Source organism: Scyliorhinus canicula, chromosome 1, assembly GCF_902713615.1.
Source record: "Scyliorhinus canicula chromosome 1, sScyCan1.1, whole genome shotgun sequence".
In the NCBI taxonomy this organism is placed as follows: Eukaryota; Metazoa; Chordata; class Chondrichthyes; order Carcharhiniformes; family Scyliorhinidae; genus Scyliorhinus; species Scyliorhinus canicula.
Window position 1 is genome coordinate 182,867,720 of NC_052146.1, and position 27,159 is coordinate 182,894,878.

The window sequence follows — 27,159 nt, forward strand, 5'->3', positions numbered from 1 at the left end:
CCTCCATCTGTACCCACTCCGAGTTGGGCTCATGCACCCATCCCCTCACTCTCTCCGCTGTTGCTGCCCAGTGGTAATATTGCAGGCTTGGCAGTGCCAGGCCTCCGTTAAATTTCCTCCTTTGCACTTTTGGATTCTTGCCTCCCCCCCCCACCCAATACACAAATGCCATAATTAACCTCTCGAGGTTCTGGAAGGCGGCCTTGGGAATGAAGATCGATATGGATCTGAACAGGAAGAGGAACCTCAGCAGCACGTGGATTTTTATCATCTGCACTCTGGCAACAGTACTAACCACTGTGCCACCATGATGCTCAGTGAGGTCCTGCGGAGGATGAACGCCATGTATTTGTGCGAGAGGCTTAGCTCACAAAGCCAGTTTAGCTCAGTGGGCTAGTCAGCTGGTTTGTAATGCAGGCGGCCAGCAGCACGGGCTCAATTGCTGTACCGGCTTACCCGAACAGGTGCCGGAATGTGGCAACTAGGGGCTTTTCACAGTAACTTCATCCTGGTGACAATAAAAGATTATTATATTATTATTTGACTAGGTCCAGGAGGGGTAGGTTTTTTGTGGGAGTGAAGGACAACTACGGGCGCTGTGGGCGGGGTCCGGCCCATTATGTGCATAGGCTCTGGTCGTGTTTTGAGCTTGTGGAGTTCTGGGTTTCCTTTTTTAGCATGAGATCAGCTATTCTGAAAATTGAACTAGAATCCTGTCCCTTAGGGGCCATATTTTGGGTTTCCAACTTGCCAGAGCTGCAGAAGAATGTAGGGCCCAATGTCCTTGCCTTCATGTCACTGATTGCGTGGAGGGGAGTGCTGATGGGTTCGAGCTTAACATCTCCACCCACTGCCTGTAAGATACTTCAAGGGGGGGTAAGTGAGGGATTCTAAGACAGCAACCATTTATTATGTATTTCAAAGAGCTGACCACCGTTCGTTGCTTAAGGGGCCTGTGGGGGTTTATCCATTTCTTCCCCACACTTAAGTTTGTGCCCCAAATCATTCAGAGCAAGCCCACCAGATTGCTCCTGCACCAATACACCAGACCAAAAGCACAGCAGATGCTGGGGTGAGGAACCGGGTTGGTGCCAGGAGAAGGTTGGGTCCCCATTCTAGCTGGAATGAATTTGGGACCTGCACCATGCCCTACTGGTGGAAGACTTCCTGGTCCTGTGGGTGGGACTTGCATCTGGACAGGGAACAGAAAGGTGCAGTGTCATGCTGTATTCAAACTATAGTTAATGCATTCCTCGATGTTTCATTAGATGACTTCCACCCATTTGTTTGCCAACCCAAATCATTGTGAAGCAAAGAAGCTCAACTATGCTTGACTGCCACCCAAAGAGTCTACTCTGGTACGTGTTGAAATGAAAAAAAAAAGTGACAAATTTTTGTTCGACGTCTTCTCCAAGTCTCTACAAGTGTGTCTGGAACTCCAGGACTTTCTGGACAGTTGGCAAGTTTGGGTTCACAGGCCTTCAGGATTGTGTCTTACCCCATGAATCCATTGCACTAAACAATTTCATGTCAGAGTGAACCAGCATGTCAGAGTGAACCAAATTAACTTCATGCAGTTGTTTTTATGGAGGGAAAGATTAAGGTAGAACAGGCATGTAGAAAAAAAAAAAAGAGAGCATGAGTCAAGATAGACAAGATGCTTGACTACAGGAGAAAGTGAAAATATTGCAATCAGAATGGTGCTTCAGTGAGCAATGGTGAAAAGGAGTAAGAGATGTTCAAAGGAGAAAGTACCAGAGGAGTAATGGTCCAGGGTGTGATTTTGATGGCAAGAGCCATATAGGTGCCACAAATGGAGGGAAATTTGTAGTATTGGAGAGTCTGAGGGGGAAGAAATGAAGGGAGATATCTGGAAAGATAAATAATAGGCTTAGGTCTGGAGCCATCAATGCAAAATGTTAGATGTCCCTTTCCCCACAGGATGGTGTCCAAGCTGAGCATCCAGCAAATGCATTTTTTTAATAATAGGATTATTTATGATGGTACTAACAGGAAATCGAAAGAGACAACAGAGAGTGCAGAGTTTAAAGGCAGGAGGTTCAACCATGTGACAAAGTTGGCAAAGCATGGAACACCAATGAACTGTTTTTACAGATTATGGGGTAGTGGGAAAATGGCATCCACAAAGAGTGGAGTAGAGGACACACTGTTGTATTATAGTCAGAAAAGATTCAGTGGTGCTGAATAGGTTATTCGGAAGACAAAGTGGGGTAGACAAAGTTGGAGGTCACAGTCAGAACTAGAAGTAAAGAACTGTTCTTAGCCCAAATGGGACCAGAATGTCAGTCAGGAATGGGACCAGAATGTAGCTGATGGTAGAAATAGTACTAGGCCAGTCTGGAGCTCAGCAAATAACAGCAGTGGTTGGCTATTGGGACTGTGAAGGTCACCTAGCAGAGACACAGCAGCGCAAGGTCTTGTGCATAGTTTAGTGCAGAATCAATGTCCAAAAATTAGGAACCCAAAATATGAAGATGACTTCACTAGCAGGTATCAGTTAACTACCACTATTGGAGCTAGGGAACATGGAAAGTGAGTGGACAATAACAAGTGCACAGTACAGTCCCTGCATAAACAAAGAGAAACATGAATGTGTAGATTATAATGTTGGGGAAGAACTGGGAAGCTAGACAGATTCCCCATTAATTCATAGGAAAGCAGGGTCATAGCCTGGTGGAATCTCAAACATACCAATGTCAAAATAAGTTAGGCATTGCAATAGAAACACCACCAAAATAGTCCTACGTCAAAAGGTGTAATTTAATAAAGGTAGAACTATGATTCAGAGGACAGAGCAGTGTCAACAGCTAGTAAAAATGAGCCCTCATTGTGCAAGCAATGCATGTGAACTGTAGTACAACTCTCTTCAGCGGTTCTTAATTTGCAATGGCTCAAGAGTCTCAAGACAAGGCACTAAGCCTCGAAGTTGGCAAGTACAAAAACTCAGTCACTAACGTTGCACATTAAAAAGAAACAAGCTCTGGTCTTAAAAAAAATGTACACAAGGGAATTTCATTTTTACTCAATATTGACAATTGATCTTTCAAGAGGAACCATTTGGAATAAAACAGTTGAAAATAGATCAAAACAGCCTTAGAATTAGTCAGGATGAATACCTAACCACAACAAGGACATTTTCAGATAGGTGGCACTCTGCAGTATCACACCGCTACTCCTTCTATTTTCACAACATCAGGCCCCAGTTTTTCAGCAAGTATAACACGGCTTATATCATCAAGGCCATTGAGCTGTAAGGAAGTCTTGATGCCTGAATAGAGGGAAAAAACAAACAATGAAGATTTTACACAATGCTCACGTCTGTGGGAATGAAACAAGGAAGTGATTGCTTTAATGTACTGATCTTCAGAGGACATGCATTAAAAAAAGGAAACAATTCAATTTACAGATTTATACCCAATTAATTTTTTCCAATTATGGGGCAATTTAGCATGGCCAACCCACCTACCCGCACATCTTTTTGGATTGTGGGGGCGAAACCCACACAAACACAGGGAGAATGTGCAAACTCCATGTGGACAGTGACCCAGAGCTGGGATCAAACCAGAGAGCTCAAGCGCTTTTGAGGCAGCACTGTGCCACCATGCTGCCCTCAATTTAAAGATAATCAAGAATTTAAAAATTTTTTTTATTTTTTTTAAAGAACAATTATTGCCCTCCAAAATGTACCAGGGTGAATACATTAAATGCATAACCCTTTTAAAAAAAGGGAATGCTGCAATGACTGAAAGGACATTTCCAAAAGCAAACTTCTAGCTGTTGCAGTTTTAGGATTCAAGGGACCTATATTGATGAAGGTGTTGGGAAGTCCTCCCCCCTCCTCCCACCGCAAAGTTTTATTTCTCTGCTCCATGCTTCACCCAGGAGGTCAAATGTCTGGAAGAAACAGACCCGTAAACCTTTCTCGCCCTTCTATACAGTTTAAAAAGAGGCCTTAAAAAAGTTAAAAATTGAATTTTAAATTTTTTTTTTTTTAAAGTGAGTTTGGTTGTTTAGTATAAACTAGGATTCTCTGAATGCAATGACCTACATTTTCATGGTTCACTGATTGAAACTATGATGCAGGGGCCTTGGGGCAATGCAAGCAGTTCAGGAGTCCTGAACACCACTCCCTGACTGAAGCTAATACATTGCCACTGGTATCTGAAAGAATAAGCTACATAACATCCCCACTCATGAAGGAAAGTCAAAAAAGTAATCTTCGCTACCTAAAGAGTTCAACTTCATAATAGAACCAGAACCAAAGATAAATAAATAAATCATTTTCTCATGGTTTGCAAAATCTGCTAGCATGGTTCAAGATTACAACAGCAACTACACTTCGTAGCCGAAGTCGAGACATCCTGAAATAATAAAAGATAATACAAACTTCAATGGAGAATAAAGTGGGTGCCTTCTTCAGTTTCACTAGCTGGGATTTTCTGGATGCACCAGGGTGGGTTCCTCCATGGCAGAAGCCCTTCACTTCAGCAAGAGACCAGAAAAACCTGTCAAGTTTGTGAAATTAAACTAACCATTAAGTTTTTCCTTCAGCAACCTGATTGTTGTCGTCAACTGGATCTTTTGTTTTCCTGGTGCGTTTACTGGACACCTAGAAAAAATAGTGAAAATATTTATTGAGGTATGACTGTACCAATTTTAACCAGGTGGTTGTGGGCAGGGGAATTACAGAGTGCTTATTATAAAAGTGCTGGAAATTCTCCACAGATGCAAATATAGAATGGACTCACTCCTTCAGAATTGAAAAGGTAAAATCTGATGGGTTGTATGACATGGGTGGCGGCATTGGGTGCAAGGAACAAATCGTCTGGGACAGGATACAGGGCGAGAGATTAAATGGCAAGGATGTTATGAACAAAAAGGGAGTGGTGATGCCTAGAACGAGTGCATGTTTTTGAACAGCGCTGCCTGAAAATAAAACTTGATCCAGACCAGCAAATGACAATGAAATGCCAAACAGATTGTCTGGGAGGTGTAACTGCTTTATGGGACATCGGCCTCAAGATGGTTTCAATTCACCAAGTTGCTCTGGAAGCATCACATGCTTCAGGAACACATTTTCCTGATTAGACTCTTACAGCCTTCAGGGGATTTAACATGGAGTTCTTCAAGATAGTGAACTCCAATCCACCATCGGAGAGTTTTCTTGTTGTTTTGCTTTCAGACAGGGCTGTTCATAAACTTGGACATTTGTACACTCTAGACAACTCCTTTTGTTCCATGATATCTTTGCCATTTAATCTCCCATCTTTTATCCTACCCCAGACCCTTGTTCTACTTCAACAGGATAGAACCCAGCACGTTTCAGAATCAGAATTGTTACAGCACACAGGTGGCAGTCGCTAGCACTAGTCTTCAGAGGGCCGGTGCAGACTCGATGGGCCAAATGGTCTCCTTCTGCACTGTAGGAGTTCTATGGATCCTCGAGTAACAAAGTTCCTCATCTCTGGGACTGCTCAATCTTTCCTGCACTCTCCCCAATGCCTTTCAAATCTTTCCCAGGTACAGTAGTCAGAAAGGTCAGACTGTACAGGTTCAAAGTACAAAAGCTAGGATGTATGTCTCCCAAGTCCAGGATGGGGTATGCTTTATTAACCACTCACGCAAATGATCCTGTCACTTAATTGTGTGTATATTGTAAACCCAGGGGCCTCTACTCTTGCACTGAATTTCATCTGCCCAATCCATCCATTCACGCCACCAAATCCTACTACCCCCTGCCCCCGTTTTCTATCATGCAATATTTTGAAATTGTGCCCTGTACTCGGGTGTAGATCATTAATACAAATCAAGAGAACATGGGACCAAACAGATGCCTGGAGAACTGCACTACAAGCTTATCTCAGTCCAAAAACACATGCATGAACCACTGCTGTTTCCTGTCACACTGTCATTCTAAGAGTTACACCTTTTGCTCACATGTCTGCATGGTACCATCACCACCCTCTGCTACCTACAAAGAAAAAAAAAAGGTGCAGGAAGTTAAAAGTCCAGAAGTGCTCCCTTGACAAATTCATGCTGGATTTCTTAATTAATCCACATTTGCTCAAGGAACATGGATTCGGTCTCCCTACCACTAAACTTAAATTGACTGGCCCGAGTTGCAAGGAGGCTTACCTAAACTGAATGGTGCAATTTTCCAGGGGTGCTAGAGGAATCGATCCCAAGGAAGACAGAATTATGGCTAATGCTCATCTTCCTTCCCTCAGTATTAGTGGACAAAATCTCATTTGGGCCTGGTTCATGGTCTACTTTTAAACCAGCCAGTCCAATTCCACAATTTCAAGCCCTTGGAAGTGTCTTCATCATGGAATGTGCAGCATCTACTTCCTTGGCAAGAGAAGTGATATTTGACTGTGTTAACAGCTCGCTCTCCCTGGGCGTTATTTTCTTTCCTGGAAAAGCTGCTTTCCAACATTTGTAGTATTGTGCTTTTATTCTTTAAGTTCTAATACAGGTCAGATGACACTGGGATGCATGTTAACCCCATTAAGGTAGTATTCTACCCATGAATGATGGCTGATGCCGACCTGAAAACCAGCAAAGTCATTGGCCAGAGAATGCCAGCAAAACCAGCCTGTAAATTGAAGATTTTTAAAAAAAAGTAATGCCGCTTTTACATTTTGGAACTTTCCAAATAACCTAGAGTTTAGGCCAACATTGCATGCAGAATCTGAGGTTTGTATATTCAATACACTTAGAAATGAGATGAGATTTGTTATACCAGATGGATGACTTGGGGAGAGTTCTTCTAGCTCTGCTGACAGCGTACCTCTGCCAATTTCCTGGTGGGGTGGATTCAATGGGAAATCCCATCAACAGGGCCCAAGATTATCTCTTCTCTCCTCTTCTCTTCCCCCCCCCCCCTCCACCCACCACATAGAGGCTAGAAAATCTCATCCAATATTTATTTTACCATTTCAAATAAAAATCTTGCCCATGCAGTTTCCAAGAAACTGGAGTATACTTAATAGGAATTCTGATCTGACACAAATGTTAGAGTAAACAGTACAACTGCACATAATCACGTTGGCACCAGACAACCTTGGGGATAACTCAACACTTCACACACCTGCAATAAACCACTAGATGGAACTTCCATCTGCGCTCCATTACAGCAAGTTTTCCCACTCAATTTAGGCCATGACCATGACAGGCTCTGACAACTGCTAGTCTGATCACCTTACCGGATCCATTATCTCCTCACAATCCATCCAAAATCCACCATAGCAAGCACTTGAAACACCAGGATCAGAGTTGCCCACAGAGGCGTTCCAGTGCCAAATTCAATTCGAGAGAAGTGCATGGAATATCACAAACCTTCAATCTCACAAAAGCTCTACCGTCAACTGCAAATCTATGAGAACACGCAAGCAGTGATCCTCACCACAGGCCACATAGAAGTGAGACTGGGTCAAACATTTACTTTTTATTGCTCCAACTCTGCAATACTGCACCTAAACACAACAAATTAATAACCTTTATTGTCACAAGTAGGCTTACATTAACATTGCAATAAAGTTACTGTGAAAAACCCCCTAGTTGCCACATTCCAGCACCTGTTCGGGTACACAGAGCGAGAATTCAGAATGTCCAAATGACCTAACAGCACATCTTTTAGGACTTGTGGGAGGAAACCCGAGCAACCGGAGGAATCCCATCGAACCTGGGACCTTGAAGCTGTGAAGCAACAGTGCTAATTACCCACAGGCAGAAACCATCACCTGAACCTCACTTGGAAACAGAGATCCAGGTCATGAGCAACAGTCTCTGAAGCACATAAAAATAATAGGCCTTGCATAAAAGCATTTGGAAAACCAAAGTCCTCTTCCAATCAACTAGCATAGCAAGACATCCTGTCCTAGTTGATCATCAATGGAGAGATACTGGAAAATATGGATAGAGGGACCATTTTCTGTATTATGAGCCTCCTCCATCACCTCCAATATGCCAACTTTACAGATAGAGGAAAATAATATTGGGGGGCCAGAATTTTAAACCCGAGACCAAGGTTCAAGCAGCGTGAACCCACAGTTCCTAGATGCTCGCGACTTGGGATAAGTACCACCAACAGTAGCCTTCGCAAGATCCTCCAAATCCAGAGGCAGAGTCCAGCAATTGCTCCGAACATAGGTCACAGCAGGAGACTCCCTAGAGGACAGTTGAAGCACTATAGGCATGCCCAAAAGCATCCCTGAAGAGGTCAAGTGTCCCTGGCTTTTGACTTACCAACATGAAGAAAGGCACCGAATGCAGAGGGTGTTGGGAATTTCCATGTGGCAGAACATGCAGATTTGCACATTAGATTATCAGCCATCTCAGAACCCCCTGGGACTAAGAGGAAGCAAAGTCATCTGCAAGCCAGGAGGGTCAGCCCAAGGAGAATTTGGACTAGATCACTGCTCACCTATTACTTGCGCCATTATATGTTTGAATACTGAACTCGGGTTTACGGTATAAATTCTGGGGCAGATAATGTCCCAATAAACATGCCTAGAAGTTTTGCTCTTCCATGTAATTCTAGTTCAGCCCCATTAAATATTTGGGTTGCTCTTGAGCCATTTGGCATGTGGTCGAAATAAGGAAAATTGGGGATCAGCAGCCATTGAGGGAATCTTTTTTTTTTCCGAAGGCATGCATGATAAATGTCCAATGTTCTGATAGACGTCCAGAGATGTTGGTTGCATCTGACATGCCTCCTCACAATAGTGCTAAATAAAATTGATGGGCCGTTCTGAAATTCTGCTCAGGCACTCCCATTGCAATACAGAGAGGATATATGAGTTTATTGCACCACAACAGGAGAGGAGTTTGTAGGCACTTTATGAACAGGGTACTTTGGATTGATACTTCACAAGGATCTCAGTGCCAAAAAAGGCATCCAAGTCAAATCAGAAATATTAGCACTTTTAGTTGCAAGTAGAATGGAATCTATGCTGCCTGGAATTCAGCTGTTTTCCCAAATTGAAAATGAACCCCTTCCCCATCATTAAACATTCCAGATAACCCACCCTAGAGTAGGGGGTCAGAAGCCTATGATTTATTACAAAATGAAATATTGTCTTTTGTCATTCCCAAATTAAATGATTTTAATGCACATTTACTCATGTCAAGATGGTCTTTGACTATTTCAACTCATCCTCGCCACACGAATTGTACATTGGATCGGCGGAGGACGTGGTAGAATTTGTCAGGGACAATGGATTGGCAGGAGAAGGTGGACGTTGAACTTTTGTGGAGATGTTGCTGTTAACATATGTTTGGGGCCATTTCTCTCTTTCAGTTTAAGGTTTTTTTTTGTTCTTTGTTATGGGATGTGAAGTTAGTCTCTTGTTTGGTTCATTTTTGGTTTGTGTGCACTAACGTTAGAGCGGGGGTGGGGGGAGGAAAGAAGAGTCAGCAGGGATAGGATGCTAGGCACCATAGGTGGGCAGGCTATCAGGATGGCTTAGTTAACAGAAGCACAATGGGGGTGGGGAGGGAGAAGTACTGCTGACAGGGGAAGGGGAGGAAGATTGATGACAGTGGGTGCCCGAGGGTGGGCCTGGGGAGGTGCAGGACACAGACAGGGTGCACCCTCCCCAACCAGGCTGGTCACCGAGGATTGACCTGGGCCAGTCAAGAGGGCCCGTGTATTCGCACAGCGATTGAAGGCAGATGTGGCCATGCTACGAGAGATGCACCTGAAGGTGGGCGGCCAGATTAGGCCGAGGAAGGGATGGGTCGGGCCGGGCAAGTGTTTCCTTCAGGGCTGGAGTCTAACAGGGAGTTTGGCAATTTTGGTCAATAAGCGGGTGGAGCTCAAGGTGGGAAATTGGAGGGGATGCCAGTGATGTTAATCAACATAGATGCCCCAAACTGGGAGGACGTGGAATTTATGAGGCAGGCGCTGGGGAAGATTCCGGATCTGGAATCGGCTGGTTATGGAGGGGTGGTGGTGAACGGGGGACTTAACAGTCCCGGATCAGAGACTGGACCGGTCGAGGTTGGGGAGGGCGTCAGCTACAGCCAAGGAGCTTTGGGGCTGGAGCACATGGTGGGGGTTTTTCCATGGAGATTTGAGAGGCCGAGGGCAAAAGAAATTGCGTTTTACTCCCAGGTGCACAAGGTGTACTCTAGATTTTTGCATCTTGGATAAGACGTTGTTGGCAGGGGTGGTGGATGTCGAGTATCCAGCAATAATGTTGGACCATGCCCCACACTGGGTGGATTTACGAGTGAGCAAGGGTCAGGGGAGGAAGGCCATCCAGGGGTATGTGGAGGTAATGACATGGGGGCGGTTTCAGTGGGTACAGTCTGGGAGGCACTGGTCAGGGGGGAGTTTATTTCGATTCAGGCACACAGGGAGAAGGCAGAGCAGTTGGAGACAGAAAGGCTCGTGGAGGAAATCCTGCAGTGGGCAGGAGAAATGCAAAGGCCCTGGAGGAAGGGCTGTTAAAGGAACGCCAGGGGCTGCAAATTGAATTTGGGTTATTAACCACAGGTAAGGCGGTAGGGCAGTTGCGAATGGCGAGTCGGTATACGAGTATGGGGAGAAAGTGAGCAGGATGTTAGCGCACCAGTTCAGGAATCAGGAGGCAGCGACAGAAATTGGGAAAGTGACGGGCACGAATGGGAATGCAGTTTTGGACCCAGAGGGGCAAGTGGGATGTTTAGGGAGTTTTATAGCAAATTGTACAAGTTGGAACCCCCAGCCGGGGAGGAGGGGACGAGGTGGTTTCTGGGAAGGAGTTCCCGAAGTTGATGAGGAGCTGGTGGAGGCTTGGGGGCCCCAACTGGGCTTGTAGAAAAGTGAGAAGTGAGAGAGGGGCTGGAGGAGATGCAAGCGACCAACATATACAATAATCTTTATAGTCACAAATAGGCTTACATTGCAATGAAGTTACTGTGAAAAGTCACTAGTCGCCACATTACGGCACCTGTTCAGGTACACGGGAGAATTCAGAACGTCCAAATTACCCAACAGGACTTTTGAGAGGAAACCAGAGCATCCGGAGGAAACCCATGGAGACACGGGGAGAACATGCAGACTCTGCAGAGACAAGTGACGCAGCTGGGAATCGAACCTGGGACCTGGACACTGTAAAGCCACAGTGCTAACCACTGTGCTAAGTTAGGAGATTGCTGAATGTAGTCACGATGCCTCCAGAGGAGCACGAGGTTGAAGTGGTGGTGGCTATGGACACAGAAGGCCTTTGATCTTGGGGGGGGGGGGGGGGGGGGGGAAAGAGAGAAAATAGAGGAATTAGGCCAGTTTTTGGGATACAAATTGAACATGGGTAAGAATGAGGTTTTTGTGATCCAAGCAAGGGGGCAGGAGAAGGGATTGGGTGAGATGCCGTTCAAGGTGGTGGTGGGAGGGAGCTTTTGATATCTGGATATCCAGGTGGTGAGGGAGTGGGTGTAGCTGCATAAACTGAATTTGGGGCAGCTGGTAGAACACGAGGGGGGGCTTTTGGAGGTGGGATGCGCTCCCGTTGTCATTGGTGGGGTGGGTCCAGACAGTTAAAATGATGGTCCTCCCGAGATTGTGCGTTTTCCAGAGTCTCCCAATTTTTATTCTTCAAAAATAAAGCGAATGCAGAGATCTCGGAATTTGTTTGTGCCAGTAAAGGGCGCTGGCCCTTCCAAATTTTATTAACTATTACTGGACAGTGAACATTGCAATGGTCAGGAAGTGGGTGGTGGAGGGGGTCTCATGCAAGGACACAGGTTTGGGGGAATTAACAGCACCTCTGCCATTCTCGCTGGCTCGGTACTCCACAAGCCTGGTAGCAGTGGCAGCCCTGAGGTTATGGGGGCAGCACATTGGGTTAGAGGGGAGAGCATCAGTGCGGGTGCCGATGTGATAACCACCCGTTCGCTCTTGGGGGGGGGGGGGGGGGGGGGGGGGGGGGCTTCAGAGGTGGCTGCAGGCAGGAAGAGCGATTTGGGGATCTCTTCATTGATGAGGGTTTCCGGAGTCTCGAAGAGTTTGGAGTTGCCAGGAGGAATGGGTTCCCGTATCTGCAGGAGATAAATTTTGTGCCACCCCCAGGGACTACAGGATAAGGTGTCGCGACTGGAATGGGAGAGGGGAAGGTCTTAGATCTATAAAAAGAGCTGACAGAGTGGAAAGGGAGCCCCATTAGGGGAGGTGAAGAGAAAGTGGCAAAAACTGGGTGGGGAGTTGGACGTCAGTCCCGTGAACCATGTCCATGTCCGAGGTGTTTGCTGACGTCATGTCAGAAGTCTTAAAAATGAGGGTGGTTCAGAGTCCAGAGGTGGCGATTGTTCGGTGTGTCGGAAGACCCGGGAACCCAGGATGCGAGAGAGCCGATGTACAGACCTTTGCCTCCCTCGTGGTCCGGAGATGGATCTCACTAGGTTGGAGGGACTCAAAGCTCGAGGGTGTGGGTTAGCGACATGACGGGGTTTCGCAGACTCGGAAACATTAAATTGGCCTCGAGGGATTCGCTCGGAGGTGGTAGCCGTTCATCAACTTAGAGAAAAATCAAACCGTCAGCGGGTGGTGGCAGCTGTTGAGGGGGGGGGGGGGGGGGGGGGGCAGAGAGGAGAAAAAAAAAAAGAGAAAGGAGAGGCACGGGAGAGACATGCAAGGATAGGGAGACCCAACACAGAGGGTTGGATGGGGAAGGTGGCATTGTTTGTGTAAGCCATGTTGGCTGCGATTTGTGCATTATATTATTGTGTTTTTGTTGAAATTTGATGTTTAAAATTGTTAAAATTACAAATGCCTCAAAAATAGAGAAAAAATTACTAGCAATATTTTTTTAAAAAAGGGAGTGGACAGATTTGTATACACTTATGGGATAGGTCTGCACCTGTAACGAGGCTTGTCCCAGGAGAGCACCAGATCCACAAGTTGCACACTGTGGAATTCAGCAAGACTTCTTACTGGATTTAAGAAAGCAGCTGACTGAGGAGTACATCCTTTGTTTTATTTTAGTGAAATAATTTAATATTCAGAGGTTAGTTAGGACAGTTGGTGGGGCTTAGTGTTCAATTATGAATGCTGACAACATCTGACAATTTACATCTGCAAAACTGCACTTGCTGACTGAATAAATGGATCCATGAACAATAGCTAGAGGCACTATGAAGCAACCAAATGGCAGAAAGCATCAGATAGAAGTTAGAGAGATATGGTAACACCCAAGGACAGGAATGGGTGACTGCTAAACAGGGCAGGAAGTCAGTGCAGGAGGAGTCCCCTGTAGCTGTGCCTCAAGTATGCCGTTTGGGATACTGATGAGGGGGATGGCCCATCAAGTGACAACAGCAGCTGTAGCCAGAGTTGTGGTACCAGGGCTGGCCCCACTCTGCAAGAGGGAAAAGCATAGAGCAATACTAATTGGGGATTTGATAGTCAGGGACACAGATAGATGCTTTTGTGGTTGTGAAAGCGACTCCAGGATGGCTTTGCCACTCTGCTGCAAAGGTCATGATGTCTGGGCAGGTACAGGACATCCTTAAACAGGAGGGCAAACAGGCAGATATCATTGTCACCATGGTACAAATGACATAGGCAGGAGCAGCAAGGTCTTGCAAAGATGCTAACAGGGCTAAGAACAGAGATACTACAGTTGAACACATGGCTAAAGAGCTGGTATGAGATGAAGACAAATATAGCAGAGGGGAGAGCAGGCAAAGGGAAGTCACTGATCTGTGGGTCTGGAGTGTGTTTGCTTCAATGCAAGTGTAACAGGCAAGACGGATGAACGAGCTTTGATGAACGTGGGTAATCATGAGATTGTTGCTATTACGGAGACATGGTTAAAAGAGGGACAGGTGACAGGACTGGCAGCTTAACATTCTGTGATATTGATGCTTTAGACGAGGCAAAGGGGGAGCAGAAAAGGTGGGGAGTTGCATTACTGATTGGGGAACATATCACAGCTGTGATGAGGGAGGATATCTTGCAGGGATCTTGCAATGAGGCAGTATTGGTCGAGCTCATGAATAGGATGGGTGCAATCACAATGTTGGGGTTGTACTATAGGCCTCCCAACAGCTAGTGTGTTAAAAAGAAACAGAAGAGGAAACATGTGAAAATAGCAGGGTTGCTGTGGTGGGCGATTTTAATTTCCCCCATATTGACTGGGACGCCCTTAGTGCCAGAGGTTTGTGTTGAGAGCAATTTGTTAGATGTGTCCAAGACAGAAACAGTAAGCTGATAGTCCAACCAAGGGGGGTCTTACAGGACCTAGCATTGGGGAATGAGCCCGGCCTGCGACCAAAGTTACAGCAGGTGAACATTTTGGGAATAGTGATCATAATTCCCCAAGTTTTCAAATACTCATGGATAAGGACAAGAGTGGTCCTCATGGGAGGGTGCTAAATTTGGGGGGGGGGGGGAGAAAGAGAAGATGAGCACAGAATTTGACAAGAACTGGACAATGAGGATTGGGAGCAGCTGTGAGGGCAAATCCACATTTGATGTGAGTATTTTTTCAAGTGCAGGACAGGCATTCCCTCTGAAAAACTGATGGACAGAAATGGCAGGATTAGGAAACCATGGATGACAGGGGCTAGTCAAGAGGAATGCACAAGGTCGAGATAACTAAAAACAAAGCTTTTGAAGAATATGGGGAAAGTAGAAACTCAACTGGAGTGAAGAGGGCTAAGAGGCCATGGAATGTCTTTTTTCTTTTAAATAAAGTACCCAATAATTTTTCCCCTAATTAAGGGGCAATTTAGCATGGCCAATTCACCTACCCTGCACATCTTCTGGTTATGGGGAAAGACCCACGCAGACACAGGGAGGTGACAACATGCCTGATTAGCAAGTTTGCAGATGACACTAAGATGGGGGAGTTGCAGATAGAGAAGGGGGCTGTCAGAGAATACAGCAAAATATAGATAGATTGGGGAATTGGGCAGAGAAATGGCTGATGGAGTGCAATCCAGACAAATGCAAGGTGATGCATTTTGGAAGATCAAATTCAGGTATGAATTAGTAAATGGCAGAGCCCTTGGGAGCATTAACATACAGAGGGATCTGGGCATTCAGGTCCACAGTTCCATGAAAGGCAATGCAGGTGGATAAGGTGGTCAAGGCACAGGCATCATCTGGGGCACTGAGTGCAAGAGTTGGGAGATCATGTTACAGTTGTATAAAAACTTTAGTTATGCCATATTTGGAATATTGTGTGCAGTTCAGGTCACCACACTTTTCCAGAGGGATGTGGATGCTTTTGAGTGCGCAAAGGTAGTTTACCAGGATGTTGCCTGATCTGGAGGGTGTTAGGTATGAGGAGGGGGGGTGAATAAAAATGTTTTCCTTGGAAATATGAAGGCTGAGGGGAGAACCGATTGAGGTCTACAAAACTACAAGATGTATATAGACAAGGTGAATAGTCAGAAGCTTTTTCCCCCCATATACCATGCTGAAATTGTCAGCACACACGAGACTTCATCAGCCTGAACACAGCCAATTTAAACATCCTTTGTCAAAGGCATATTGTCACAACATAAAGTCATGTGACATGGACCTCTGACCGGCAGCCTCTGAAAAGGAGCGACCAAAGTTGAACAACTGACCCCATTTACACTACAAGAGCCGATCGCAGATTAATCTCAATGGGAGGTCAACACCACTGGAAAAAAGTACAGCATATTGCCAACCTCTGAAGGAACAGTTCTAGCTCTTCTCTTGTTCTGGAAAGCTCTTACATCCCTCTATTGTCATCCGATTGAGGGGGACATTGCAAACCCCCTTTCCCTCTTTTTTTTGGGTTCAGAGTCTGAAAGTTTGCTGTGGTGTTATTAACAAAGGGTTGGAAAATACAAATCATTACCCCTTTCTGTTATAGACAAGCAGAGAGGAGAAATTAGTGCTGTTATGGACAGGCAAAGAGAGGAAAATAAATGCTGTTTAAATTACACCCTCCCCAGTCACAGTCCATAACAAATGCTTTAGATTGCAGAACAGAAGTAGATGTTCACTGAGTAACCACAGATTCCCTACATTTACTGCTTTGTGCAAGGCACTGTCAACTAAACTTAAAATGCTTAGAATACTACTTTTGTAGAACAGTAGGTTGAGGCACAAGTGTGTATCCGTTTTTGGACTTGCCAGTGCATTGATGCTTAATTTGTTTCCTGTCAACACTAGCATTCATGCAAAAGACATTCATGCACAACTAAAATGACATACCATTGCACGAACACCAGATCTTCCTTGATGAGGGAATTTTTTGTTTCGTAAGAGACATCATAAATTAGAACACATGCAGTGTCACTCCGAAGGTGCTTTAAGAAGTTCAGATAGTCGTCATCACATTTTTCCTGCTGGATGTCAAATTGCAAATCCTCAACGATAAATTTACCATCTTCACTAATGCATAGACGAAGAAACTTTCTCCCCGACTTGGTCGACAGGAGCTTCATTTCACTGAAGGTGTTAAGGACTGAATCGTGGATCAGGATACCAGAATCCTGCAAGAAAAAAAAAGTTACTAGGCTATTAAAAATAGAAGACAGTTGGGGGGGGGGGGGGGGGGGGACTTCCGGTGATGGCGGGCAGGAGGCAGCCACACAATGGAGGGCTCCCGTTCGGGAACAGCATTTTCGGGGCTTTACGGTTCCAGGGTCCACGGAGGCGTCAAAGGCAGGGAGAAGGCGCAGTAAAAGAAAATGTCGAAGATCAGCAAAAAAAACAGCCGTAAAAAAAACAGCTGAAGGTCTGTCGGGGAGTGGAGAGGTCACTGCGGGGTCACCAAGGAAAATGGAGGCTGGAGCACCAGGGGAGGCCTCATTACTTATGGCTGAAGAAATAACCATGGTGATGGCTGCAGAATTCGAAAGGCAGTTTTACAAAACACTTAGAGGCGATGAGGAAGGAGATGAGGGAGGTTTTGAGTGTGCTGGTGGAGGAGGCGATTTCCCCGGTGATGACGGCGGTGGTGGGTGCAGTGGCGGAGGTGAGGGCGCAAGGGGAGGCGCTGAAGGAAGTGGAGGAGACATTACTGCAGCATGGTGATCAACTTACCTCAATGGGGAAGGAGATGCGGAAGGTGATGGAGATTAACAAGGATCTGCGAGGAAAAATGGAAGACCTGGAAAACAGATCCAGGCGACAGAATTTGAGGATTGTGGTGCTGCCCGAAGGGCCGAGGACAACAGAGTATTTTGCCGCTCTGCTGGCGAAACTATTGGGGGAGGGGGGAGGATCCCTCCCGATATGAACTGGATCGGGCTCATCTGTCGTGGAGGCCTGTACCAAAGGCGAGTGAGCCGCCAAGGGTAGTGACTCTGTGCTTCCGTAGGTACAGTGTGAAGGAGAAGGTCCTATGCTGGGCCAAGCAGAAGCGGATGGTACACTGGGCTGGAGCTGGTATACGTGTATACCAGGACTTTATGGTGGAGCTGGCGAGGAAGCAGGCTGCTTTGAACCGGGTGAAGAGGGCACTGTACATTAGCAAGGTGCAGTGCGGCAATGTATATCCAGCGAAGCTGAGGGTGACTTACAAGCTCAAGGACTTTTATTTTGGAACAGCAGAAGCAGCGGAGGAGTTTGCAAAGGCAGAAGGACTGTGGCAGAACTGAGAGAAATTGAGAAATGGCCATGTGCCGATGTAACCTCATGACCGTATTTTCTTCTTTTTTGTTTCACTGCGTGCAGGTGTATGGGCTAAAGGAGCCAATGTTGTATATATTTGGACAAGGGAAGTGATGGGACTTTCACTCGAAATGAGGGCTCTTTGGGGTGTGGGTGGATATGCAGGGTGTGCGCGCTAAAAGGGGATTTCTGGGCTTTCCTAGGGTCGGGCAAGGGGGAAGGGACCCGGGTGGGGGCCTCCACACTGGCCGGTTTAAACCAGCCAGTGAATGGGAGTGAGGCAAGGAGAGGGCCTGCGGCCATCAGAGCCTGGCAGAACAGGGTCCGAGTGGTCTAGCCAGGGTGGAAAGTTGGGGGGAGGAGTTTTAAAAGAGGTAGTAGACGGGAGGAGTTGGAGAGGGGTTGTTTACAACTCTTGGGTATCACGTACGGTATTCTTTCAGAGGTTGGACGCTGTTTGGGGGGTGGTGGGGGGAGGAAAGAGAGTGGACTCTATGGTGACCATAGGCAGTCCCAGACTCCTTTTTTCTTTTTCTCCTTGGTTTTTTGTTTCCACCGTGGGAGAGTTTGTTTTATTGGATGCATATATTGACAGGTGGGCCGTTGTTTGGGGTGGTGAGAGGATGGGATCGTTGTTATTGTCAAGGGGATTGATGTTACCGTTTACTGTTTGTGGGTGGGGTGTAAATTTTGAAGCGAAATGTGAAAATGGAGAATGAAAACATTTTTTAAAAATAGAAAACAGTGGCTTACCCCAAAATCAAGCTGCTGCCATTTACCAATATGTAATGATAATAGGGTAAAGCCCAATCAGAGTTTTTCCGAGTAACCCATGGAGGTAGTGTACTCTACAGCTGAGAATTTTTCAACTTCATCCACCCACCCACTGCTGTAACTGCATTGGAGTGAGGAAATTCAGGTGAAGCAGTTTCCGCCTGATTTTACATTATGGGAAGTCCATTTGTGCTTTTGAAGTGCTTTACCTACCAAGTTGCCACTGGCCTCATTTGCCTACGAGAGCCAGTGGTGAAGCAACTCAGCAGTGTCTGTACTCGTGAAAACTCATTCTGGAGTGTTGAGCTGCTGGACAGGCTCACATTAATGTTTTGATATAAATCGAGATGGGCTTGCTCATTATTTCAGAGAGTCTTCAAGCATCATCCATGCTGGTGTGGGGTTATAGCTAGACCAGGTTAAAGGACAACATGCTGCCTTTAAGGGATACTAATTCTCTCTCAATATTTAAACCACTCAAAAGCTACCTTTTCACTTTAACCACAATTAGAGTTCAGAATTGAGATCGTCACTCTGCCACAGTGGGGTTCAAGTTCTTTCCCTGGACTGCAAATTCAGAGGAGACAAAATTCCTGGTTGAAGGAGTCTACAATTCTTTGGCGTGTTCTAGAATATGATAAAGAGTTAACTAAGGTATATACTAGATCCAGTAATCAGCACAGATAAACTACCCTATGAAGTTAATCTTTAATTTGTTTCTTATTAAAGCTGCATTAATACATGTCAAAGCCAATGCATAAAATCACTTAGCCACTTTCAATGCATACAAGCGGCATGATTTGGCAACAGTACAGCTTTGTATGCTGGAGGAAGCAGATGTGATGTTTCAAGGTTGGAGTTACACTACAAGGTGATTTTGAAGGGGGGGGGGGGGGGGGTCACTAAATACACTAAAGCAGTTCAAATTTATACCAAATTGAATTGTCTGTTCCTGTGTCTCAAAAACAAAAATCAAAACAGTGGGAATACTCAAATAGGTCACTTTTGCTGAGTTAACATTTCAGATCAATGGCCAATGGCTTTTCATCAGAACTGGAAAGAAGTTAAGAGGTCCAAGAGATGTTAAACAAGCACACACAGGTAAGGTGATGGTGGGGAGGGGAAAGAGAGGTTTGTGATAGGACAACAGGCTGGAAGTGTCTCTGACAAAACGGATTAAGGTAAAATAAAGCTTGTAGTAAGACAAGAAACATGGCTCAAACAGAATCACCATCAATAGCTGATCAGCAAAAATGCAAGAGCATAGGTTATGAATGAAGAAAATTGGACATCCCTACTTGGACTCCAGATCCAGAAAGTGAACTGCATTTGGAAATGGCTGAGCAAGCCACTCAGTTCAAGGGCAATGAGGAATTTGGCAACAAACACTTGCCTTGCCAGTGATGCCCACACCCAATGAAGGAATTTTTTTTTAAAAAAAGGTGTTAACTGGAAGGCGGAGAGATTATAAGGGGAGGTACTGTTCAGAGTTTATACTGTGAGTCAGTCGAACAGTGACAAAGGACAGCGAGGTACTAAAACAACAGAAATGAAGCCAATAATTTGGTCTCCCCAACATAATGTGCAAATTAATAGTACAAAAGAAACAGAAACTAGACAGTTCAAAAGGGAAGAAAGAAGAGTGCAAGTACTTAACATAGAACAGTACAGAACAGGCCCTTCGGCCCTCGATGTTCTGCCGAGCATTGCCCGAAACCAAGATCAAGCTATCCCACTCCCTGTCATTCTGGTGTGCTCCATGTGCCTATCCAATAACCGCTTAAAAGTTCCTAAAAAGTGTCTGACAGACAGTCCATTCCACACCCTAAAAAAAAAGAGTAAAGAACCTACCTCAGACATCCCTCCTATATCTCCTACCCCGAACCTTATAGTTATGCCCCTTTGTAATAGCTACATCCACCTGAGGAAATAGTCTCTGAACGTCCACTCTATCTATCCCCCTCATCATCTTATAATGTTGTGTCTCATCCTCCTCCGCTCCAAAGAGAAAAGCCCTAGCTCCCTCAACTATTACTCACAAGACCCATCCTCCAAACCAGCAGCATCCTTGTAAATCTCCTTTGCACCTTCCCAATGCTTCCACATCCTTCCTATAATGAGATGACCAGAACTGCGCACAATACTCCAAATGTGGTCTCACCAGGGTCAAGTATAGTTGCAGCAAAACCCTGCGGCTCTTAAACTCAAGCCCCTCGTTAATAAACGCTAACACAGTAAAAGCCTTCTTTACGGCTCTATCCACTCGAGTGGCTACCTTCAGAGATCTGTGGACATGAACCCCAAGATCTCCCTATTCCTCCACATTCAAATTTTTTCTACCAAATGAATCACCTCGCACTTATCAGGGTTAAACTCCATCTGCCATTTTTCGGCCATGCTCTGCATCTTATCAATGTCCCTTTGCAGCTTACAACAGCCCTCCACCTCATCCACTACTCCACCAATCTTGGTGTCATCAGCAAATTTACTGACCCACCCCTCCAGCCCCCTCCTCCAAGTCATTGATAAAAATCACAAATAGCAGAGGACCCAGCACTGACCCCGTGGTACACCACTAGTAACTGGTCTCCAGTCTGAAAAATTTCCATCCACCACCACCCTCTGTCTTCTATGTGATAGCCAGTTACTTATCCAAATTTCCCTCTATCCCACAGCTCCTTACTTTCTTCATGAGCCGACCATTGGGAACTTTATCAAACGCCTTACTAAAATCCATGTATACGACAAGCTGCATCTTTTCAAATGGTCATAAATCCTATCCTTCAGGACCTTTTCCATTAACTTACCGACCACCGAAGATAGATTAACTGGCCTACAATTACCAGGGTCACTCCTATTCCGTTTCTTGAACAGAGGAACAACATTCGCCACTCTCCAGTCCTCTGGCACTATCCCCGTGGACAGTGAGGACCCAAAGATCAAAGCCAAAGGCTCTGCAATCTCATCCCTTGCCTCCCAAAGAATCCTTGGATATATCCCATCTGACCCAGGGGACTAGTCGACCCCAAGGTTTTTCCAAAATTGCCAATACATCCTTCCTCAGAACATCTACCTCCTCCAGCCTACCCGCCTGTATCACACTCATCCTCAAAAACATGGCCTCTCTCCTTGGTGAACACTGAAGAAAAATATTCATTCAAGACCTCTTATTTCTTCTGACTCCATGCACAAGTTCCCATTACTGTCCTTGACCAGCCCTAACCTCACCCTGGTCATTCTTTATTTTTCCAGAGTAAAAAGCCTTGGGGTTTTCCTTGATCTGACCCACCAAGGACTTCTCATGCCCCCTCCCAACCCCTTTTTTTTTTTAAAAAAAAAGCTAATTCATTGCTACCTGGTAACCCTCAAGCGACCCAACTGAACCTTGTTTTCTCATCCTTACATACTCTTCCTTTTTCCTCTTGAAAAGACATTCAACCTCTTTTATAAACCATGGTTCCCTCACACGGCCATTTCCTCCCTGCCTGACAGGGACATACCTATCAAGGACACGCAATATTTGTTCCTTGAACAAGCTCCACTTTTCATTTGTGCCTTTCCGTGACAGTTTCTGTTCCCATCTTAGGCTCCCTAATTGCATCATAATTACCCCTCCCCCATTATAAACCTTGCCCTGCCATATGGCCCTATCCCTCTCCATTGCAATAGTGAAAGACATCGAATTGTGGTCACTATCTCCAAAGTGCTCTCCCACAAACAAATCTAACACTTGGCCCGGTTCATTACCCAGTACCAAATCCAATGTGCCCCCCCTCCCCCTCTTGTCGGCCTATCCACAGTGTCAGGAAATCCTCCTGCACACTGTACAAAAACTGCCCCATCTGCACTGTTCGACTTATAATCAATATTTGGGAAGTTTGTCACCCATGACAACTCCCCTGAGACCCCCACACCTATCCAGAATCTGTTTTGCAATTTCTTCCTCCACATCTCTATTACTATTTGGGGGCCTATAGAAAACTCTGAACAACGTGACCGCTCCTTTCCTATTTCTAACTTCAGCCCATATTACCTCAGTAGGCAGATCCCCTTCGAACTACCTTTCTGCAGCCATTAAACTATCCTTGATTAACAATGCTTCTCCTCAACCCCTTTTACCACCTTCCCTACTCTTACTGAAACATCTATACCCCAGAACTTCCAACAACAATTCCTGTCCCTGTTCTAACCATGTCTCCATAATGGCCACAACATCGTAGTCCCAAGTACCAATCCACGCTCCAAGTTCACCTACCTTATTCCAGATGCTCCTTGCATTGAAGTACATCAATGATCTTCACAAGATCATACGATGTAGGAGCCAGAAGCAGGCCATTCAGCCCATCAAATCTGGTCCACCATTCAGTAAGATCATGAATGAATCATTTTATTAACTGCTGCTTTTGCTTGCTTAGGAAAGAGGGTGGTTGGCAGATGACTGAGGAGTGGACCAGGGTGTCCGAGGTAATAGTTCCTTTAAAATACTGAAAGGGGAAAGTAGTGTTTCGTGGTGGCATCATGCTGGACGTGGCAGATGATCCATTGAATGTTGAGTTTGGAGGAGAGTGGCAGGTGCAGGGATGTGGAATGGATACCATTGTCAGCAGAGGCCTGACAAGAAAGGAATCCTGATGTGGAGGGAAAAGGAAGACATTAGAAGCATTGAAAAGTAAGGTTCAGGGCTATGTGAGGAAACAGGAGCCTTCCTTTCCGGACCTGCAGCCCCAGGGTTGCAGGAGTCGAAAGCAGGGGTTGGTGATGGCAGATTTACAAAGGATTAATGGCACCCAGATAGGAGAAGTTAAGCAGAAATGGGAGGAAGAGTTGGGATGGGGTTATAGGAGGAGAGCGAATGTATCCTTTTTGTGCACTAGACTTAACCTCATTCAATTTAAAGTAGCCCAGAGGGCACACATGACAGTGGCCAGAATGAGCAGGTTTGAGGGGGTGGAGGATAGATATGGAAGGTGCGTGGGGGGCACGAACCATGCTCACATGTTTTGGGCCTGTCCGATGTTGCAGGGATTTTGATGGGGGTTTGCTGCCGTGATGTCTGAGGTGCTGAGGGTGAAGTTGGTTCCAAGTACAGAATTGGCAGTGTTTGTAGTGTCAGAAGACCTAGGAGTCCAGGGGACAAGAGAGAACAATGTTTTAGCCTTTGCCACCGATAGCCCAGAGACGGATCCTGCTTGGATGGAGGGACTCAGAGCCTCCAAAACGAGGGGTGTGGGTGAGCAACCTCACAGAATTCCTTGGGTTGGAAAAAATTAAGTTTGCCTGGAGGGGGACTGTGGAGGGTTTGCCCAGAGATGGAAACAGTTGGGGGGAAAGTGTGTGGTGGTGGGGGGAGGGGGACGGGAACAGGACAGGGGACCCGGGACGACTATGGGGTTAAAAAAAAGAGGCAGAATGGGTGGAGGGGAACAGCAGGGAGGGCGAGGCACAGGGGTGTTGGCTATTTATTTATGAGATTCGTTCTCTTTTTGGTTGTGTTTGATGTGCGTGAGATAGAATAGCTACAATAGGTACAACAGAAAAATAAATATTAAGAATGGAATAGTGTCCTACAGGAAGCAGGGGATGAAGGACTGTAGTCAAGTTATCTGCAGGAGTCAGTGGGCTTTTAGTGGACTTGACCCGAGTATTTAACTTTGCATCAGGCAAAGTCTCATGCCCAATTTCATTTTAAAACAGCTCCAGGATACACAATGCTTGAAGAACAAACTCAAGAGGATGCAGTGGCATTGTCTCTTGGACTAGTAACCCAGGATAATGCTCAGGGGACCTGGGTTTGAATCCCACCACAGCAGGCAGGGAATTTTACAAGTCTGGAATTTGTAAAGTGACCCTAAGGGAAGAAAACCTGCTATCCTTACCTTGTCTAGCCTACATGTGACTCCAGATCCACAGCAATGTGGTTGCCCTCAAGGATGGGCAATAAATGCTGGCCCAGCCAGCAACACCCATATTCCATGAACGAATATATATTTTAAAAAATAGTTGTAGCTCCAGGCCAACCTGCAATCAAGTGGATCCAAGTAACGTTCTGCCTCAATTCCACCATTCATTCCTACATATTTAATTAGCTATTTTGAAACAGAACAATTAGAAACAAATCCCAACAAGCCCTTTATTCAAATATTTCATTAATATGATGACAGCACATGGCAATAATCTAGTCAACTAAGACCCCAACACAAACATAGCAAATTGGTTGGACAATCAAAAATGAATTTCTGGCACCAATAAAATGTAATAATACTACTACAGTAAATCAGACTGATGGTACTACTTATGCTGTACACATTCAAAGCATGCATCAGTCTGTTACAGGTGAGACAGTCCTGGTTTTGCAATATGCAAGTTATTCATCACCTGTTTCAACAGGAAACTGGTGACACTAGTTGTATTCTGCCCCTCCCTGATCATCACACCTAAATTCAATTTTGTCCTTGTTCAGAGTCCCAATTGAACACCATTACTAAATTATATCATCAACACAGGAACTATTGCAGCAGGCATTCTAGTATTAAAATTGGTAGCTAAAAAAAATTAGAACTACTGGTTGCCAATCTTCTGCTCCAGACACAGGCCCAAGCAGGACTGAAAACCTTCCCCAAATTCTTCCACTTGTTACTTGGGGCATTGAAAGCTTATTCAAATCATACCCAATAGTTTCACCTAATTTATGTAGCAGCTCCCCGTGCAGCCTGCCTGCCTGGATTGAAGTACTGGATGTGGTTCCTATCTTCAGGATTACATGGCCATTTTGACCAGCTGGGTTCTCTTCAAACAGGCTGAAATGGAAAGCAATCTAATGGATGGCAAACATCAATTATTAAGCAGAATGAACAGAAAGATTAGATTACTTCAGCTTTCAAATTCCTCAACGATTTAATTTTGTGCTCCCGAGTTAAGATAGGTGCTCGGGATTTCCTTCCTTTGTCAACCACACTAGCTAAAATGACAGTTCACTTTCCATTCAGGAGAGCAAATCGAAGGTGCCAACTATTACATTAAAAAGCCAACTAGCTTACTGGAGGCTTGGGCTGTATACAAAGGCTGGCACTATCCATCTTCCCACAAGAGTCACAACATCAGGCCCCTTTCCACCCAGCTGGGAATAGAAATTCATCGCGCCTCCACAATTTAAGGCAGTCCTACATAAGGGTGTGATTTATGTTAGCTGCAGGACTGCCTGGGGCCTCCATTCTGCAGCAAGTGGTGACTCACCTGCCACACCTGGTCGGACAGGTAGAACAACTCTTTGCTGCCAACTCACAGCTTCTGGAGAGGGCAGTGGCTCGACACATGCGCGAAAAGAAAGAGGGCCGAAAGTAATTCCTGTACAACGACGACCAAAAAGAGTCACTGCTGTCAGTAAACGGGACTAATCCAAAAAAAAAATCAAACAAAACGCCGAGGCCCAGTGGTCGGTTAGTTTTAGTTTGGAGAGAGGGATGTCGGTCAGGATTAGAAACATGGGTGGGGGAGTCAAAAAATAAGAGCAATTTATAAATGCAACTGCATATTTTGGAAGTGGATGCAAGATTTTAAAAATCCCACACGCACATACGACTCAAAAAAAAAACCGTCCTGGAAAGAAAGTTGCAGTAGGGAGAGGAGTCGAGGTCACCATAGGGAAAATAGATACAGCTCGGGCAGAGGTAGAACGCCCGAGGGACAACCCTGCTGAATTAGTAAGAGAAAAGCTGTTGCCGATTTAAAAAGTGACACAAAAAAAAGGGGGGCAAGGCTGCTCTCACCCCGCTGCCTCACGCCAAAACAAGGCTGGTTTTCGAAAACTTGTTTTTAAAAACAAAAACCCGGCGAAACATTTTAAGACGACGCCCTGCCCCCCCCCCCGGATAAACCCTGACGACAGTCAGATTGAAGATATAATTTCTTAATATGCTGCTACTTACCATGGCTGAGCCGGTAGTAACCCCCTTCTTCACTCACTCGGTGCGACCCGCTGCTGTGATCCTCCCGCTGCGAATGGCGACTGGGCTGAAACTCAGCCGTTTAACTCCGTCCCCCAGTGCCTGCTCTTCACGCCCATTTATCATCCCTTGGCTGCACCGCCTCCCAATCTGCTTTTTTTTTTAAATGATCCTCTCAACCGGTTCCAGAGGGAGGGGAGAAATTACAATATTTTTTTGTCAGCCACCTTTAATAAATTCCACAGGTGGGGGTGATTTTCCAAACTCTCTCTTCAACCCCCGCCCCCCATTTTCTAAAAGTTTATTTTTTGGGTGAAGTGATGTCTCTGGGTTTTTGTTTATAAACAGGGTGACAGCGGGTTAATGGCGTCTGCCGCCTCCCAGAGTGCTGCCCACCGCAATCTCACCGGGAGGGAAATGTGACCATTCCTCTTTTCCCTGCTAGCACACCGTCAGGTCGGTTCAGAGAGACGGGGCAAGTAGTTCAATGTTCAGAAGAAGAAGTCACATTGGACTCAAAATGTTAACTCCCTCGCTGCTCTGGGCGTTGTGTGTAGCTGGATTGGCAATCCAGAGACCCAGCGTTGTGCTCTGGGGACCTGGGTTCAAATCCCACCAGGGCAGATGGTGGAATTTGAATTTAATTTTTAAAATCTGGAATGACCATGAAACCATTGTCAATTGTCCTAAAACCCCATCTGGTTCACTAAGAATATCTGTCATCCTTACCTGGTCTGGCCTACTTGTGACTCTTAAATGCCCTCATGGATGGGCAATAAATGCTGGCCCAGCCAGCAATGCCTACATCCCATCAGCGAATAAAGAAAGCTCCCACCTCCA

At 45.6% G+C, this 27,159-nt stretch overlaps 1 protein-coding gene across 1 annotated transcript; it reads right to left on the bottom strand.

Moving 5' to 3' along the window:
• Nucleotides 1-2,762: 2,762 nt before the first annotated feature.
• Nucleotides 2,763-26,489, bottom strand: LOC119969943 (cofilin-2-like). The gene is made up of 4 exons (XM_038803913.1): nucleotides 26,302-26,489; nucleotides 16,199-16,479; nucleotides 4,554-4,630; nucleotides 2,763-3,289 (listed from the first exon to the last, which is right to left on the bottom strand). The coding sequence occupies exons 1-4, from the start codon at nucleotides 26,302-26,304 to the stop codon at nucleotides 3,183-3,185; spliced, it is 468 nt and encodes a 155-aa protein (XP_038659841.1). The 5' UTR covers nucleotides 26,305-26,489; the 3' UTR covers nucleotides 2,763-3,182.
• Nucleotides 26,490-27,159: the final 670 nt, after the last annotated feature.

Coding starts and splice junctions, on each gene's coding strand:
- LOC119969943 (XM_038803913.1), bottom strand. Junction 4,631..16,198: donor GATCTGGTGTTCGTGCAATG/GTATGTCATTTT, acceptor TATTTTTTCTAG/GTGTCCAGTAAACGCACCAG. Junction 3,290..4,553: donor GCTGAAGGAAAAACTTAATG/GTTAGTTTAATT, acceptor CCCTCTATTCAG/GCATCAAGACTTCCTTACAG.